The following is a 19,133-nucleotide window of genomic DNA, read 5'->3' as shown; positions in this document are numbered from 1 at the left end:
CCCGATGTCTATCCAGGGTGTTATCTTTCTCACATGACTCAGTTTCAGTACTTCACCCTCAGTGGGGTTCCCGATGTCTATCCAGGGTGTTATCTTTCTCACATGACTCAGTTTCAGTACTTCACCCTCAGTGGGGTTCCTGATGTCTATCCAGGGTGTTATCTTTTCTCACATGACTCAGTTTCAGTATTTCTGCCCTCAGTGGGGTTCCCTGATGTCTATCCAGGGTTATCTTTCCTCACATGACTCAGTTTCAGTACTTCACCTCAGTGGGGTTCCCTGATGTCTATCCAGGGTGTTATCTTCACATGACTCAGTTTCAGTATTTCTGCCCCTCAGTGGGGTTCCTGATGTCTATCCAGGGTGTTATCTTTCTACATGAACCAGTTTCAGTACTTGCCCTCAGTGGGTTCCTGATGTTCATCCAGGGTGTTATCTTTCTCACATGACTCAGTTTCAGTACTTCACTTCCTCAGTAAGGTTCCTGATGTCTATCCAGGGTGTTATTCTTTCTCACATGACTCAGTTTCAGTACTTCACCCTCAGTGGGGTTCCTGATGTTCATCCAGGGTGTTATCTTTCTCACATGACTCAGTTTCAGTACTTCACCCTCAGTGGGCCTCCTGATGTCTATCCAGGTGTTATCTTTCTCACATGAACCAGTTTCTGCACTTCACCCTCAGTGGGGTTCCTGATGTTCATCCAGGGTGTTATCTTCTCACATGACTCAGTTTCAGTACTCTCACCCTCAGTGGGGTTCCTGATGTTCATCCAGGGTGTTATCTTTCCTCACATGACTCAGTTTCAGTACTTCGCCCTCAGTGGGTTCCCGATGTTCATCCAGGGTGTTATCTTTCACATGACTCAGTTTCAGCATTTCACCCTCAGTGGGTTCCCTGATGTCTATCCAGGGTGTTATCTTCTCACATGACTCAGTTTCAGTACTCTCGCCCCTCAGTGGGGTTCCTGATGCCCATCCAGGGTGTTATCTTCACATGACTCAGTTTCAGTACTTTGCCTCAGTGGGGTTCCCCGATGTCTGTCTAGGTGTTATCTTTTCTCACATGACTCAGTTTCAGTACTTCACCCTCAGTGGGGTTCCCGATGTCTATCCAGGGTGTTATCTTCTCACATGACTAGTTTCAGTACTTTCACCCTCAGTGGGGTTCCCGATGTCTATCCAGGGTGTTATCTTTCTCACATGAACCAGTTTCAGTACTTCGCCCTCAGTGGGGTTCCCGATGTCTATCCAGGGTGTTATCTTTCACATGAACCAGTTTCAGTATCACTCTGGGCCCCTCGTGGGTTCCCTGATGTCTATCCAGGGTGTTGTCTTTCTCACATGACCTAGTTTCAGTACTTCTCGCCTCAGTGGGGTTCCTGATGTCTATCCAGGGTATATCTTCTCACATGACCTGCTTCAGCACTTCACCCTCAGTGGGGTTCCCGATGTCTATCCAGGGTGTTATCTTTCTCACATGACTCAGTTTCAGTACTTCGCCCTCAGTGGGGTTCCCGATGTCTATCCAGGGTGTTATCTTTCTCACATGACTCAGTTTCAGTACTTCGCCCTCAGTGGGGTTCCCGATGTCTATCCAGGGTGTTACTCAGGCCCAGCTTGAGATTTTGGAATCTCCTGTGATCACAGCTTGTCTCAGCTGCAGGAATCAACAGAAAGAGACGTCCTCTACATAAAAGCTCCACGTGAAAAGCCACCCCGAGTCTTAATATTTGCAGTCCTTGTGTCACTTCATTCTGGTCCAGATGTAGTCCCACTGTTTCTAGAAGTCTCTTTGAAGCATTATTTTATTTTATTTTTTTTTTTGAGACGGAGTCTCGCTCTGTCGCCCAGGCTGGAGTGCTGTGGCGTGATCTCAGCTCACTGCAACCTCCGCCTCCTGGGTTCACGCCATTCTCCTGCCTCAGCCTCCAGAGTAGCCAGGACTACAGGCGCCCGCCACCTCACCTGGCTAATTTTTTGTATTTTTAGTAGAGACGAGGTTTCACCGTGTTAGCCAGGATGGTCTTGATCTCCTGACCTCGTGATCCGCCCACCTCGGCCTCCCAAAGTGCTGGGATTACAGGGTGAGCCACTGCGCCCGGCCAAAGCATTATTTTAAAAATATGTGTATTTATAAATGAATACTCAGGCTAACCTAGTGGATGTGATCTTGAGACTTCCATGATTATCCACTTAAAGATCAAAGTATTATATGCCGTGTGCGTTTTAGGTGTTAGTGCTGTGAAGGCAAAAATGCTTTCTACATTGGCATTCGTTCCTATTTGACTGGGCACCTATGCATGTATGTGTGCGCTAGAAATAGAGTAAAACATATTCTTACAGCATGTTACTGTGTTTGCTGAAGATCTTTTCTGTATAAACCAGTTTGTTAGGCTCTCTGGGTTAGAGACTCTGCAGTTTCTTCCTTTCCTACCGAGATGCTGTTCCACTGGTCCAGCCCAGCCGGAGGAGCAGCCCAGCGGGAGGAGCAGCCCAGCGGGAGGAGCAGGCAGGGCACAGCTTTCCTGGCTGTTTGCTGCTCTGCTTTAGTACAATGTGTGGTAGATTACTTATCAGAAAACACGTACATCATCTCTAGAAAGAAGAAAAAACATAGTTCAATGCCCAGTGTGTCCCTTTGATTTTTTTAAATAGTAAAAATAAGAATCTGTATTGACTTTTCACTTGGCCATCCTGGTTTTAAAGGACAAGCTATAAGCTCCGTGTGTTTCTGTACTGATGTGTCACTTATTAAATACTTTTCTACCATGAAAAAAACAAACCATAGCAGGTAAATGCAAACAAAGGAAAGACATACGGCATCTTTTCAAACAGGATTCCTCCGACCGTCTCATCTCACCCCCGCACGTCCTCCGACCGTCTCATCTCACCCCCGCATGTCCTCCGACCGTCTCATCTCACCCCCGCATGTCCTCCGACCGTCTCATCTCACCCCCGCATGCCCTCAGACCGTCTCATTTCACCCTCGGATGTCCTCAGACCGTCTCATTTCACCCTCAGATATCCTCTGAGGATTGACCAAAAAGCCACACCATTGGTAGACAATGCAAAACACCTTGCTTTTGTTTTAAGCCAAGAGGGACAAGGTCAGAATAAGGTCTGACGCACTGGGAAGGGCAGCTCAGAGAATCTCATGGCAGAGGAACAGCCCGTGAGGGTCAGTATTCCAACAGCCAAGGGTACAGCTGAGGACAGAAAGAAATTAAGAGTACATTGGCCGGGTGTGGTGGCTCATGCCTGTAATCCCAACACTTTGGGAGACCGAGGCAGGCAGATCACCTGAGGTCAGGAGTTCAAGACCAGCCTGACCAACATGGAGAAACCCTGTCTCTACTAAAAACACAAAAGTAGCTTGGTGTGGTGGCTCATGCCTGTAATCCCAGCTACTCATGAGGCTGAGGCAGGAGAATCGCTTGAACCTGGGAGGTGGAGGTTGCAGTGAGCCGAGATCGCACCACTGCACTCCAGCCAGGGCAACAAGAGCAAAACTCTGTCTCAGAAAAAAAAGAGAGAGATAGTAGGTGTCCATGAACTAAGGGGAATCTGGAGAAACTCATCCCTCTCCTGCTAAATTAGCTGGAGCCACGAGGTGTGAAATGACACAGGAGCGGCCTTACTGGGGCAAGAGATGCAGCTGTAGACTTACAGACCTTGATCTAGACAGGAAAGAAAATGTTTCAACAGAAACAAGTTTAATAGCAGTTCAGCAGAGAGGGGTGCCTGATGTGTGCTAGTCTGTCATTCCCTGCCTACGTGGGCTGTGCAGGCACCTGCAACAGATGACAGAAAGCAGTGCATGCATGAGGGGTTGGTCCCATGGGGTCCTCGCCACTTCGCGAATGTGGTCCAGAAGAGCCTTGCTCCAAGGGCTCTGCTCCCCAAAAGGCATGTCCTGACTTCCTGACTAGGGCACCCCCAAAACTGAGGCCGGGCCTTTATCCATCCACCCTCTTTAGCAAGAAAGCCTTGTCCTATTCATAGGTAGTTCTCAAATAAACAGATGTTAGAAAAAAACACACGGAAATACCACTTAAGAGAAACAGATTAAAGTCTAATAAAGCTTCTTAGAAACACATACTCACAAAGCCCCAGGTAACTGGTACTTCAAACCATCAGAATAAGCTGCACTTAAAACTCTGAGGGATCCTCACACACTCCCCCAGAGCCAGCTGGACTCCATGTGGAGTTTCTCTCCTTGACGAAGCCATAAAGCCATGGCCACTGGAACATGGGTAGAAGTTATCGTCTGGTTTTGTGTGTGTTAGTACGTATATGTGTGTGTGCGTACACATATAGATAGTCTGAAGCACAGCCTCACTTTTATAAAAAGATTAAAACAGAGTAAATACGGCCAGAATTCAGCATGCAATGTGTTAAGAGACCCTGACATGGCTGGATATGAACAACTCTCCAAATCCGGCATTTTCCTAATGGTCAATTAAGAGATGCCCCCTTGCTGTAAACAGGGAGGTGGGCAGGGCCGGGCACAGACACTCCAGGCATGGGGTGCACCAAGTGGGTCGAGGGGAGGTTGGGTCTCATTCTGTACCTTCCATGACTAAAGACCCCCAAGCCCCTCCACAAGGGAAATATGGAAGACGTGGCTGGTAGGCTTTCTTTTCTTTTTACGATAGAGCCTCTGCTTCCTGGGCTCAGGTGATTCTCCCACCTTGGCCTTCGGAGTAGCTGGGACTACAGGTGTGACCCAACACACTCAGCTAATTTTTTTTTTTTTTGTAGAGACAGAGTCTCGCCATGTTGCCCAGGCTGCGCTCGAAATCCTAGAGTCACGTGATCCACCTGCCTCAGCTCCCAAAGTGCTGGGATCACAGGCATGAGTTACTATGCCCGGCTGGTGGGCTATTTTTCAATATAACATGTTTATACATCTGCGGTTAAAAGAGAAAAGGTTTTTCCCTTCAATAAACAGAAAACAGGTGCCCCTGCACCACCCTCATCACTAAGCCATGCAGTTTAGACGTTTTTTTAAGGATCATTTAATCATTACATGAAAGCCTCAAAGAAATTCTATAGATATTCCTGGTTACTTAATGAATTAAAAAACTATAAGCATGCATACATTTCTTCTCTTGCTATGTTTTTAATATGCTATATTTCAAACCTACCCACTGCCAAATTATCTCAAATAGCAAGATTCTCGTATACATCCAGTAAACAGCCAACACAACACAGATAACACAGAAAGAGAAAAAACCTACATAGTCTAAAGGGTTAAAATTATTGGTGTGTGAGCTGACCAAAGGGAACATTTTGCAGATTTCAGAGTGTTTTTTGGAGGCAGCCCTGGGGTTCCACGAGCAGGTGGGCTCCCCGGCTGAGACAGGGCACACCACGTTCATCTGTTTTATATTCCGACCAACTGGTTAAGATGTCTTCTACGTGTTCCTTGGTAAAACATGGTTTGAAAACTGTTTCTGCAAACTTCAAAACTTCTGTCCATTAGCAGGACTAGATGAGGAAGAGAGGAGAATGCCAAAGGGAAGGATAGGCTGGGTTTCAAATTTTTCCTACATTTCAAATATGAACTGCATTGGTCAAAGGGAAATATCTCAGACAATCCACACTTCACAAATCCTGTGCGGACGCATGAATTTCCACAACAGTAAAGCACGCAGGCCTAGATGCTCTTCCAGAACCATGTTTCCTTCTGCTCCACGCAAGGAAGGTGAGGCAGAGCATGGCAGCACCAGCCCCAACTCCTCTTCCTCTCAGCACAGGAGGCTCCAACCACCGCCCCCCCCCCCCCCCCACCCCGCCACCTTCTACCTTCCTAACTTGTGCCTGTGTTAAGTATAGCAGCCACTCAACTTTCTTCTCAGTATCAATCGGCCTCTATTTAACAACAAACTGAAAGGCATTTACCTGCCAGCCCTTGTCCGCAGTCCTATAGTAGGGATAATTTTTAGTGATGTGCGTATAAATTCCGTTCAGGGTGAGCTGTTTGTCCGGAGCCATTGTAATTGCTTGTACTATTAGTTGTGCATAGGAGTAAGGTGGCTTTGAATCATCCTGTATTTAAAAAAGCAAACAAAAAAGAATATTGAAGTTAACACATTTTGTATTAAATTTACTAGATTTAAAGATTCTCAGTGCTTTTAAGTGTTCCTCTGATACCTCATCTTTCTTTTTTTTTGAGATGGAGTCTCGCTCTGTCGCTCAGGCTGGAGTGCAGCCGCGCAATCTCGGCTCACTGCAACCTCCACCTACCGGGTTCAAGCGATTCTCCTGCCTCAGCCTCCTGAGTAGCTGGGACTACAGGCGCCCGCCACCACGCCCAGCTAATTTTTGTGGTTTTAGTAGAGAAGGAGTTTCACCATGTTGGTCAGACTGGTCCCAAACTCCTGACCGCAGGTGATCCGTCTGCCTTGGCCTCCCAAAGTGACGGGATTCCAGGCGTGAGCCACCGCACCCAGCCTGATACTTCATTGTTCTTACTATAAAAGTAACATAATTTGAAAACATGGAGGAAGCAAATGGAAAACTATAGACTATAAAGAATATTAAAAATTACATAAGTAAAAACACAAATGTCAAAAATGAAGAAATAAAGGCTGTTTGACCGCAGTGGAGTCCAAGGCAAAGCACCTCAACCAAGACCAGATCCTGTTGGCCACCACAGGGGTCCAGGCGAGGGGTGGGGAAGGTTGGCTGAGGGCTCAGAGCCAGCAGCACCCCTCCCCAGGCATGAGCACCAGGAGTGGCCAGGACAGCTCAGAGCCCTTGGACTCACCAAATACCCATCCACAAGGAGCCCCCGCCGCCCACGAGGAGCAGCCCCCTGGCCCACAAAGAGCCCCATGGAGACTCCGCCTTGGGGTCGGAGACATCCTGGCTGCTGTGTGCCCTGCTGACAGGCTGGCATCCCTGGTCCTGGCCCTTTCAAGGCCATTGGTGGTTCCTCGTCATAGTGACAACCTGAAACCCACACGTATCGGCACAAGCCCACTGGGAAAGGGAACCACCCCTGGTTGTAAACTTCTGGACAACACACTTGTCAACATGGATGAAAAGCAACAGATGATGTTGGATGAAAAAAGGCATTTGCAAAACAATACATTCACGATGACACTATTTACATGAAGTTGTACAATTACAGATACTGTTCGAGGATAACACAAATGGAATGGGAAACAGGCAGGCCGACAGACAGGAGGCAAGGACATCGGACGCGCCCACATGGGATTCCACAGCACAGGCCGCGTTCAGCGCTAACAGCTCAGCGTGGACAAAGGGACATTTGTCTTTTCTTTCTTTCTTTCTTTTTTGGGGACAGGGTCTCACTCTGTTGCCCAGGCCAGAGTGCAGTGGTGTGATCTTGGTTCACTGAAGCCTGAACTCCCAGGGCTCAGGTGATCCTTCCACCTCAGCCTCCCCAGTAGCTGGGACTCCAAGCGCATGCCACTAGGCCCGGCTAATTTTCGTAGAGACAGGGTCTTGCTTTTTTGTCCAATCTGATCTCAAACTCCTGAGCTCAAGTGATCCACCCACGTTGGCCTCCCAAAGTCAACTTTTTTTTTTTTTTTTTTTTTTGAGACGGAGTCTCACTCTGTCGCCCAGGCTGGAGTGCAGTGGCACAATCTCGGCTCACTGCAAGCTCCGCCTCTCGGGTTCACACCATTCTCCTGCCTCAGCCTCCCAAGTAGCTGGGACTACAGGTGCCCGCCACCACGCCCGGCTAATTTTTTTGTATTTTTAGTAGAGACAGGGTTTCACCGTGTTAGCTAGGATGGTCTCGTCTCTATCTCCTGACCCCGTGATCCACCCGCCTCGGCCTCCCAAAGTGCTGGGACTACAGGCGTGAGCCACCATGCTCGGCCTATCGCTTTTTTTTCTAAACAGAAAAACGTAATCACAAGAAGACCCTCCACAAACCCGATTCTTTTTTTTTAGGTAGGGTCTTGCTATGTTGCCCAGGCTAGAGTACAGTGGCTATTCAAGGCTTGATCGCAGCTCACCACAGCTTTGAACTCAAGTTGATTCTCCTGCCTCAGCCTCCCGAGCAGCTGTGACTACAGGTGCATGCCACACTGCCTGCTACGTCTCTTCTTTTAAACAGCTAACAAAGCCTTCGTCACTGTGCCTATGCTGTTGGTGTATTTCCTTGTGATCTTTTTTCTATATTTCTAAAAACTTTTTAAATTGAAAAACATTAAGACAGACAGAAAAGCTCACGATACATTTATGTCAGCTGAACAAATTTTTGCAAAGTGAACATCAGTATATTAGGTCAAGAGACAGGGGCACCACCAGCATCCCCGAAACGCTCATATGGGCCCTCTCAGCCCACTACCTCTACCTCTCAAAGAGGCCACCATTACTACTGACTTCTTACAGTGACCGCAGTTTTGCTGGGATTTACTAACCTACCACTTGACTGCATCCTGAAACAATACAATTTAGATTTGTCCAATTTTAAGCCTGACAGAAATGGTACCACACAGGCTGTGCCCTCCTTGCCTAGCACCCTGTGTCAGACGCCGCAGTCGGCCGCAGGTGGGGGATGCACGGCTGTGGCTTATTCATTCTCATGGCTGTGCTGCGTTCTGCTGGGATAGACCACATTTCCTAAATATGTCAAGTAATACCACGCGTGGTTCTTACTCTCTTTCTTCCACCTAGCATTACATCCGGAATATTTCCATATCAGCAAATACTCTGCATGCTCTTCCTAAGTGGAACCACAATAGCCTCATCACCCTTCACCGTTCCCTAGGGACACTGAGGTTGCATTCTTTTTTTTTTTTTTTGAAACAGGAGCTCACTCTGTCACCCAGGCCGGAGTGCAATGGCACGATCTCAGCTCACTGCAACCTCCGCCTCCCAGGGTTCAAGTGATACTCCTGCCTCAGCCTCCAGAGCAGCTGAGATTCACGTTTTGTTCCACGCCTGGCTTTTTGTATTTTTTTGGTAGAAGTGGGATTTCACCATGTTGACCAGGCTGGTCTCCAACTCCTGACCTCAAGTGATCCGCCCGCCTCGGCCTCCCAAAGTGCTGGGATTACAGGCGTGAGCCACCGCACCCAGCCGCATACTGCTGTTTTATACAAACTTTCCGCCATTTCCTTTGGTCTAAGTCCTAAAAGGAAAATTACTGGGTCAAAGAACAAAAACGTGCCAGGTCATAGTGTGACTCTCAACAACTGCTGTCCAAACAAGGGACAAACGTGCCCCATACAATCATGAATGGCAGGGTGTGCATTCGCATAACCTTCAGAGTCTGGGACAAGGGGCTAAACTCCGGCACAAACGCACATGAGCTCCACAAAGACCAAAGCACTCCTCCATCTTCCGCTGTCTGCTCAGCACCTGGGCCTACAGCTGCTATTAGGGGAATCCTAAGATGTGTGTTGAATGACTAAAAGAGTACGCCTGCAAAACCCCAATACCAAGAACACAGTCAGCAGCAACACCAGAGTCAAGCCCACATCCCCACCGACGCCCTGGCAGGGCTGGGGCCCACCGCACGAGACAGCAGGTGAGTGACAGACAGGTGACACTGAGGGCCTTGTGGCTGCACACTCTCCCCCAGGGGCTGCTTCAAGGCTACAAAGCCTTTACCTTCGGGCTGTCTCCACCTGAAGCTTCCTTTTCATTTTCAGGCTGTGAGTTGTCAGCCATTAAACTGAGGTCAGATGGCATCACTCGGCCCACCTTGTACCCTGAAGACCCCGCTCCCCGGGGGCTGGAGGGGCAGGAGTTTGCAGCGCTGTGGAAGAGAAAAGGTTGTTCCTATTAGTCTGTCACAGAGCACACATCCTACTGTGCTTCAGCAACTGGCTCTAATTATAGGGAAAACATACGAAAATGTTAAAAAAAAAAAAAAAAAAAAGGAAGAGAATATCAGCATTTCCTATGGAAACACAGATTCTTATAAACTATCTGTGAAATTTAAGATCGTCCCAAGAAGCAATGTGGAAATAGGGTATTTGCTTCTGTAAACGCCAGCTCATGATATGTAAAACAAGCTCTCAAGGGAGGCAGTGGCCCACTCATTTCACCAGTGAGGAAACTTAGGCTCCAGATGGTTCCAGAACTTATTAAAGACACAAACTGACACAGGACAGGCGCAGAGGTCCTCACTGAGGAGCTGTGACAGGGGGCACAGAAAAGACAGGGAAAGTTACGCAGCGGAGGGGGTCTGACAGCCAAGGCCCCTGGAACTGAAGTGGAACAAGCGGTTCCACTGAAGATGAAGCCGTGGGCGTGGACACCCGCTGAAGGCACAGCAGCAGGTCAGCTAGGGGCACCCAGGACACAGCAGCAGGTCAGCTAGGGGCACCCAGAACGAAGAATCAGGCCCCTGTTTTCAGACATGCACTTTTTCCCACCAGGTTGGACTGGGGCACAGGGAGTGAGTGTTCTGATCTTGATCTCTGTGCCAATTAAAGGGCACGTGCATTTCTGGTAAGTCAAGGAGCTGCAGGTTCTCTCCATGCCTCATTTTCTGCACTTCAATAAAAAGAACGAGCCATTGAAATGGAACAAAATCAAGATAAGATCATTTTCTACGTTATAGAAGAGTTTTGGGGAAAAAACACTGCAAATGCATAGAAAAGGTCTAGAAAAAAATAACAAAGAAACCTAAAGTCGTGACCTCTGAGAAACAACTGAAAAGGAGGACCAGGGAGATGGAGAGGTGGGGAGGAGGAGGAGGGAAAGGGCAAACCACCAGTGGCCTTGTGCCCTCCACAGTGCTTCTTAGACCTTCCACCACGAATATGCACCACTGGTATACTCACTCGTCCATTCAACAAGTATTTGCTCAATGCCAGCAAACATCCTTAAAGCAGTGAGAAACAGCAGGAACGACAGACTCGTGGCATCTACAATTTATGAGTTTAAAGAGCCAACTTTTAACAAGTGGAGGATGCAGCCAGTGTGGCCTGAGGAAGGCAAGTGACCTGCTGGTTGGATGGCAGGTTTGGAAAGTCAGGTCGCTCAGGCTCACTCCACCTGGAGGCCCCGGGGACCTGGGTTCCCCTGACAAAGGTCTGTGCAGGTGTGGAGTGGGGCAAGCAAGGAAACACAGGACGAAGAGAAAGTGGTCGGTGAGAGGAGAGGCTGAGTCGGGAGCCGACCCAACCTCAGGGCTGCAGCTGCGACCCTTCCCCTGTGCCCACCGCTGCTGTCAATCACTCTTGTATGTGGGGTCTTCAAGGCTGCTGCTCGGCAGTGAGCTGTATGTGACTCAGGCAAACTCGGGCACATTCTCCTCCAGTGAATTCTGTGTCCTTTTTATGTAGTGCTTAATAAGCACTGGGTGGCAGGACTTGACTTTTGCCTACCCACCCACACATCTACTATTTGGCCCACTCAGTTATGTTCAGCCAAATTCAACCAAAGTGGGAAAGAGAGATGGCAGCCTCAGCGAAGGAGCAACAGGAGAGAGGGCAGCGACGGGAAGGCCCTGACACCAGCCAGGGCTGCTCTGGGACAGCACCAGGCACAGGATGGTGGCCAGAGTCCACCAGCCATGCCTCCATTTCACAAACACATGCATGACAGAAGCTTTTCCAGGGGGCCTTTTTTTTTTCCTTTGTGGTAAAATATACACAACATAAAATTTACCATTTTAACCATTTTAAACTGCACACTTCAACAGCGTGAAGCGCATTCACACAGAGGTGCAGCCATCCCACCACTCCCTCCAGAATGTTCTCATTTCCCAAACTGAAGCTCTGTCCCCGAGAAACACGGGCTCCCCCTCCCCGCCCCCAGCCCCTGGCCACCTCCATTCTGCCTTCCGTCTACGCGAATGTGATACTCTAGGAATCTCAATGACTGGCTTATTTCACTGAGCATAATGTCCTCAGGATTAATTCATGTTTTAGCATATGTCAGGATTTCCTTCCTTTTTAAGGCTGAATAATATTCCATTGTATCTTCTATCCTCTGAAAATTGTGCATGAGGCTGCTATGAAAACGGGCATACAAATATTTCTTCAAGAACCTGCCTTCAGTTTGGGTCTACATCCAGAAGTGGGGTTGCTGGATCACATGGTAATTCTATTTTTAGTTTTTTGAGGAACCGCTAGACTGTTTCCACAGCAGCTGCACGGTTTGGCATTCCTCGCAACAGCGCACAACAGTTCCAATTTCTCCACGTCCTCACTAACACTATTCTCTGGGTTTTTTGTTTTTCACAGCAGTCAATCCAATGGGTGTGAGGTGGGATCTCACTGTATTTTGATTGGCATTTCCCTAATAACTACTGATGTTGAATATCTTTTCATGTACTTTTGGCCATTTCTATATCTTCTTTGAAAGAACGTCTTTCTTTTGAACTGAGTCTTTTGTTTCTTTGTTGTTGAGTTTTAGGAGTTGTCTCTATAATCTGGATATTAATCCCTTGGTCAGATGTATGATTTGCAAATATTTACTCCCATTCTGTAGAACACCTTTTTACTACTTAAGTTGTCTTTTGGTGGACAAATTTTTTTAATTTTCAAGGAGTTCAATTTGTCTTTTTCTTCTGTTGCCTGTGCCTTTGGTATCAAATGCAAGACATCAATACCAAATCCAATGTCATGGGGGTTTTGCCTAAGTTTTCTTCTAAGAATTTTACAGTTTCAGGCCTTAAATTTAGGCCTTTGATCCATTTTCAGTTAATTTTTGCACATGATATAAGGGCCCAAATTCATTATTTTCCATGTGGACACACAGTTTACCTAGTGCCACTTGTTGGAAAGTCTGAATGAATAGTCTTGGCACCCTCGTCAAAAACCATTTTGATGAGGCCGGGCACAGTGGCTCATGCCCGTAATCTCAGCACTTTGGCAGGCCGAGGCGGGAGGATCACTTGAGGTCAGGATTTCAAGACCACCCTGACCAACATGGAGAAATCCCGTCTCTACTAAAAATACAAAATTAGCCGGGCGTGGTGGTGCATGCCTGTAATCCCAGCTACTCAGGAGACTGAGGCATGAGAATTGCTTCAACCTGGGAGGCAGAGGTTGCAGTGAGCCAAGACCACGCATTGCACTCCAGCCTGGGCAAAAAGGGCGAAACTCCATCTCAAAAAAAAAAATCATTTGACTACATCATGTGAGGGTTTATTTCTCGGCTCTCTATTCTTCTTTTTAAAAAAAAGAAAGAAAAGATGTTTAATTGGCTCATGGTTCTTCAGGCTGTGGGCTCTCTAAAAAATTCAAAATTCAACTTAAAATCTATCTCAGACTTTAGACCACTGTCTGCCCTTCCATTTATACTCCAATGAAAAGAATCCAGAATGGGCATTTTGAGAGGTGGGACCCCGTGTTAATGGCTGCCGGGGAGGCCAAGGCAGGAGGGTTGCTTACTAACATCCAGGAGTCCTGAGTTCATCCCTTTCAACACAAGCCAGAACCCTGTCTGCAGCGGCCAGCTGTGGTGGCTCAGGCCTGTAATCCAGCACTTTGGAGTGGTCCACAAGGTCAGGAGTTTGAGACAGCCTGTGGCATTTGAAATCCCATTCTCTACTAAAATGTCTAAAAAAAATTAGCGGGTATAGTGGCACATGCCTGTGGCCCCCAGCTACTCAAGGAGGCTGAGGGCAGGCCAGGGGCACAGGGAGGCAGAGGTTGCAGTGAGCGAGACTGCACCACTGCTCCAGCATGGAGCAACAGTGCAAGACTCATCTTAAAAAATACAACACTTTAAGAAATACTTTAAGAATGAGCAAACAGGCCAGGCAGTGAGGCTCAGCCTATGAAAGTCTAGCAGGAGGCTGAAGTGGTGGGATCACTTGAGGTGGGAGGGTGAGACCAGCCAGTGATATGAGTGGCTCCAAATCTGCAAGAAGTAAAAATTAGCCAAGGCGTAGAATTTGGCTGTGCCTGTGATCCCAGCCTCAGGGAGGCTAAAGGCAGGAGAATCACTTGAACCCACTGAGGAGAGCAGGGCTTGCAGTGTGAAAGAGCTGAGATCAGCCAAAACTCCAGCCTAGACGTAGAAAGAGAGAGACTGCCCATCCTCAAAAAAAAGACTAGAGTAAATAAAACCATGAGACCTTTGAGACTGCGCTCCTAATCTGGGAATTCAGGCAGAAATTCCCAGTATTTTCAGCACCTTCATCTCTCTCTCCACGTAAAAGTCAGCGCCCAGAGGGAGGAGGACACTTGGGGGCAGCTGGAACTGAGGACTTGCTCCAGTTCCCATCCCATGGCCACACCTGATGGTTCCTGTTGGGGAGGGCAGAGGGCTGATGAGGTGGGCCATGGTGTCTGGAATGTTGATGGTCAGGGGTGAGATGTGCGGCTGTACGGCCTTCACCGGAGACTCAGACAGCTCCTGCTTCTCCCTCTTCTCGCTGGACAGGGCAGTAAACGTTATCTTGATGTTTGTGCTCGGGAACCTGAACGTGCACCTGGAAAAGAAAAACCCACCATCAGCACCCTTTTGCTGTCCCAGCCAGGGTAGGAGCAGAGTCCCCACAACACTGGAATGGCTGAGGACGTGTATACAACACCTCCAAGCTCAGCTCACCGTGTTCTTACAAGTTGTCTAACAAACTGCTTCATGACTTAAAAAACACCAGTAAGAAAACACTATTTAGACCAGCCACACAGGAAAATTAAAAGCACAGAAAAGATCAGGTATCGTAGCTCATGCTTGTAATCCCAGCACTTTGGGAGGCTGAGGCAGGCAGATCACTTGGGTCCAGGAGGTCAAGACCAGCCTTTGCAACACAGCGAGACCCCACCTCTACAAAAACCGCAAAAAATTAGCCAGGTGTGGTGGTGCATGCCTGTGGTCCCAGACCACTCAGGGGCCAGCTCTTGAGGCAGGAGGATTAAGCAGGTGACCCAGGAGAATTGAGGCTGCAGAGTGAGCTCTGGCAGGGAGTCTTCCAGCATGATCTAAAACCAAGATTACGTCTCCCAATAAAAGCGCAGACTCAAGACCCTGGAAATACCATGATCTACGACTCCATACTAGAGCTAAGTGCACAAATGTTTTTGGAATACCTGGGCTTGTCAAAACTCAAATACCCAATTATCTCTTTTCTTTCAAATAAACGCCTACGATATCTGGGTCTACAAAGCAATAACAACTCTGTGGTTTCTTATTGAAAAATAAATTCCTTTCCTTTTTTTTTTTTTTTTTTTTTTTAAAGAAGCGGGAGTTTAGTTCTTACATCACCAAATGGGTCACCCGGGGTGCCATCTCAAACCTGCAGCCTCCAGCCTCCCAGGTTCAAGGATTCTGCCTCAGCCCTCCCGAGTGGCTGGAGGGATTACAGGCCAGGCACCAGCTGCACGCCGGCCTAATTTTGTATTTTGTAGAGACAGGAGTTTCTCCATGTCAGAGGCTTGGTCCTAGATTCCCAATCTGCGCCGTCCTACCCACCTCGGCTTCCCAAAGTGCTGGGATTACAGGCATGAGCCAGGGCACCCGGCCTCCTTTTCTTTAAATAAAAACTCCTATCACTTTTTTCACTGTTGGCTCTGGCAAACCAAGAGCCAGGGACATTAAAGCTACAGGGGAGAAGGTTTGCAGTGGAAAACCCTGGTTCACACTTCATGTAGCTTCCTTGACATGACTCAAGTAAAACGTAACCAAACAAAGGTCACGCAAGCCAAATACCTTCAAAGAATAAAATTTAACACGACAGTTAAATTTTAGACTCTGAGAGTCTCTAAGTTCCCACCATGAACCCAGTTCAACAACAGCCTATTTGTCTGTCTACAAACAACCCAAACAAGTGGCTGGCCACACTCAGCCCAGCTCACATCTGTGCACCCAGTACGGGCACTCCGGCCACAGAGGAAGGCTCTGCCCATCACCCTGCCCTACGGGGCACCTGCCCTAGAAGGGTCCAGCCTGAGGAGGTCAGAGGCTACGCCATGGCCCTCCCACTTCAGGGACATCTCCGAGGAGACACTTCCTGACACTAGCTGGGGTCAGGAAGGGCAGCACCCGAGGGTTTCAACACTTGCTTCTTTGCTGCACTGCTGCTGCCTCCCCTCGCCCTTCTCCTTCCCCGGTGAGGCACAGGCAGGACAGCCAGTCCTGCCCCAGTCTTGGGGGACAGAGCAGAACCTCACAGAGCGACCACCTCCTGGGTATCCAAGACACCAGAATCTCTGGTTTCCGCTTTGCAGCGCTCCTTTTCAATCCCTTACCAGAGCCTCCTCTCTTTACCACCCAATGTTCAATGTTCAATGCTCCAGGCCTCGACTCCAGTTTCTCCCTCTATCCTGACTCCTAGCTCATCCAGGCCTTGGACCTTGAACTCTACACGTACCCAAATAGCTCCAAAATCCCCACCTTCAGCTGCAGGGTTTCCCTACACTCTGGCCCCTCATATGCATCAACACTGGGTCTCAAACAAGACTCCTAGCCAACGCTCCCCTCCCAGGACTCCCCTCAGCAGACAGGCAGCACAGAGGCACTCAGGCCAGAAACACTGGAGTCCGTCCACCAGTGCCATCAGCTCTGGCCTTCAAAACCTGCCCATCGTGAAAACTGAAAAAGCTTCTCTGCCAAATTCCCTGTTACGACACTGAAAAAATAAGCCACCTTCCTTTCTTGCTCACCTTCAGGAGAAAAGGTCTGAAGGCTGGGCAGAGTGACTCACACCTGTAATCCTTGCACTTTGGGAGGCTGGGGAGGGAGGATTGCTTGAGCCTAGGAATTCGAGACTAGCCGGGTCAGCAAAGACCCTGTGACCCAGGCTGGAGCGCAAAGGCACGGTCACTGACCCACTACAGCCTTGAACTCGCAGGCTCAAGCGATCCTCCGCACCAACTTCCTGAGTAGCTGGGACTAGAGGCACATACCACCATGCCAGGCTCTGTTTCCCTGGCTGGTCTCAAACTTCTGGGCTTAGGAGATCCGCCCACCTCAGTCTCCCAAAGTGCTGAAATTACAGGCGTAAACCACAGTGCCTGACCTCGTCTGTAAATGATATATTTAAGACACTGATCTTTTGGTGTATAAAGCTCTATTTGATTTTACATCCTTGCAAATTATTAACTGAATCAACTAAGACCAAGACAGAAATAGACCACTGGTATCGAAACCAAAGGAAAAAGAAAAAGAATCGGTAAAATAGAAGATAGCAAAATGCTTCCAGCTGCATCACAAAGCCAGGGGTGGAATCGCTTGAGCCCAGGAGCTCAAAGCCAGCCTGCGCAACGGAGTGAGACCACTTCCCTTAAACAACAGGGAGAACGGCCAGGCGCGGCGGCTCACACCTGTAATTCCAGGACTTTGGGAGGCCGAGGCAGGCAGACCATGAGGTCAGGAGATCAAGACCATCCTGGCTAACATGCTGAAACCCCGTCTCTACCAAAAATACAAAAAAATTAGCCTGGGTGGTGGCACACACGTGTAATCCCAGCTACTCGGGAGGCTGAGGCAGGAGAATCTCTTGAACTCGGGAGGCAGAGGCTGCAGTGAGCCGAGATCCCGCCAATGCACTCCAGCCTGGGCGACAGAGCGAGACTCCATTTCAAAAAAAAAAATATATCTAGAGCAAAGAGTTGCAACACTTCACATTTAGTGACATTCACTGCTGGCTTCAGACTTTCCAAATTCAAAAACATTTTAAAGAAAACTGGCACTGAATCTCTCGTCACCCGCCCGGCCCTCTTCCAAGTGCACTTTTCCTCTTTTCCTTCCGCTCTAGAGCTTTTTAATAAGCTTTCAGTACTGCTCTAAATAAATACACAATAAATAATAAAACTGATCACCTGTCATGTATCTGAGATCTGACAGAGTTCGGCTCCCTTTACACAGACATTACCTGTAGATTCTGCAAACAAGGGGGGTGGATGGGGCGTTGTGTGTGTGTATAGCTGTCGCGTCTGAGGACAACAAGGAAGACCGGCCTGGCACAAGGTTCCAGCAGGATCCGCAAGCTACCCTAGACTCCCACCCACCCTCTCCTGAGTCCTCCTCACCGCTAACGAGCAGCCCGTCTCACGCGGGGGCATGTTGCCAGGACCACCCACCCTCTCATACCAGCCTAACAGCTTACAACCCAGGGGTTCTCACAGCAGAACCACGTGGACACAAACAGGGCAAGCTGCGTGGATGCCAAGCGGCTCCGCCATCCCTGCTGGGCTCTACACACGACTCTGGCTCTGAGCTGGGCAGCTGCGGAGTCCACACCCGCACAGTCGCCAGCCAGAAGCGGAGATGGGAAGAACAGTGAGCACCAACCGCGCAACCTCAGACTGAAGCCCAGTGGAAAACCGCACTCCACACCCACATACAGACACTCAGGACATCAAATCAAACACTGTACTACTAGGCCAGGCACAGAAGCTCACGCCTCTCATCCCAGGACTTTGGGAGGCCGAGGCAGGAGGATTACCTGAGGTCAGGAGTTTGAGACCAGCCTGACCAACATGGTTAAACACCATCTCTACTAAAAATACAAAAATTAGCTGGGCGTGGTGGCAGGCACCTATAATCTCAGCTACTCAAAAGGCTGAGGAAGGAGAATCACTTGAACCCGGGAGGCGGAGGTTGAAGTGAGCTGAGATCTCACCATTGCACTCCAGCCCAGGTGACAGAGCGGGACTCTGTCTTTAAAAAAGAAAAGAAAAGAAAAGAAAAAACAGCCAGGCGTGGTGGCTCAAGCCTGTAATCCCAGTACTTTGGGAGGCCAAGGCGGGCGGATCACCAGGTCAGGAGATGCAAACCATCCTGGCTAACAACCTCGTCTCTACTAAAAATACAAAAAATCAGCCAGATGTGGTGGTGGCGCCTGTAGTCCCACCTACTCAGGAGGCTGAGGCAGGAGAATGGTGTGAACCCGGGAGGTGGAGGTTGCAGTGAGCCAAGATCGTGCCACTGCACTCCAGCCTGGGTGACAGAGCTAGACTCCGTCTCAAAAAAAAAAAAAAAAAAAAGATGTCAGCAGTGACTTCTTCCCACAGACGCATCTGGTGTCCACTGTGCTATATTTATTCTACGTCCACCCTGAACTTCTGCAGAAGGCTCACCCTTGACCAGAACACGCTCCCTGCCGGTCCTCCCAGGAGAGAGCTCCAGCAGTGCGTACAATTCCAACAGGGAAAGAGGCGAGCTCTTCCTCCTCTGCTGGGGCAGCAGCTCTGGAACGATGGGGAACCCAATATCCTCTGAGTGTTTCGCTTGC

General features: G+C 48.8%; 1 protein-coding gene across 1 annotated transcript in view; it reads right to left on the bottom strand.

The window, feature by feature from the left end:
• The window catches only part of FOXK2 (forkhead box K2), an 83,747-nt gene that overhangs the window by 27,837 nt on the left and 36,777 nt on the right, over window positions 1-19,133 (bottom strand). Inside the window, 3 exon segments of the mRNA XM_003913622.3 lie at window positions 5,906-6,052; window positions 9,602-9,749; window positions 14,193-14,387. Of these exon segments, the coding sequence (XP_003913671.2) occupies window positions 5,906-6,052; window positions 9,602-9,749; window positions 14,193-14,387 (490 nt within the window).

Source organism: Papio anubis, chromosome 17, assembly GCF_008728515.1.
Source record: "Papio anubis isolate 15944 chromosome 17, Panubis1.0, whole genome shotgun sequence".
Lineage (NCBI taxonomy): Eukaryota > Metazoa > Chordata > Mammalia > Primates > Cercopithecidae > Papio > Papio anubis.
Note: the sequence above shows the minus strand (reverse complement) of the source record. Positions and strands in the feature narration are given on the sequence as shown.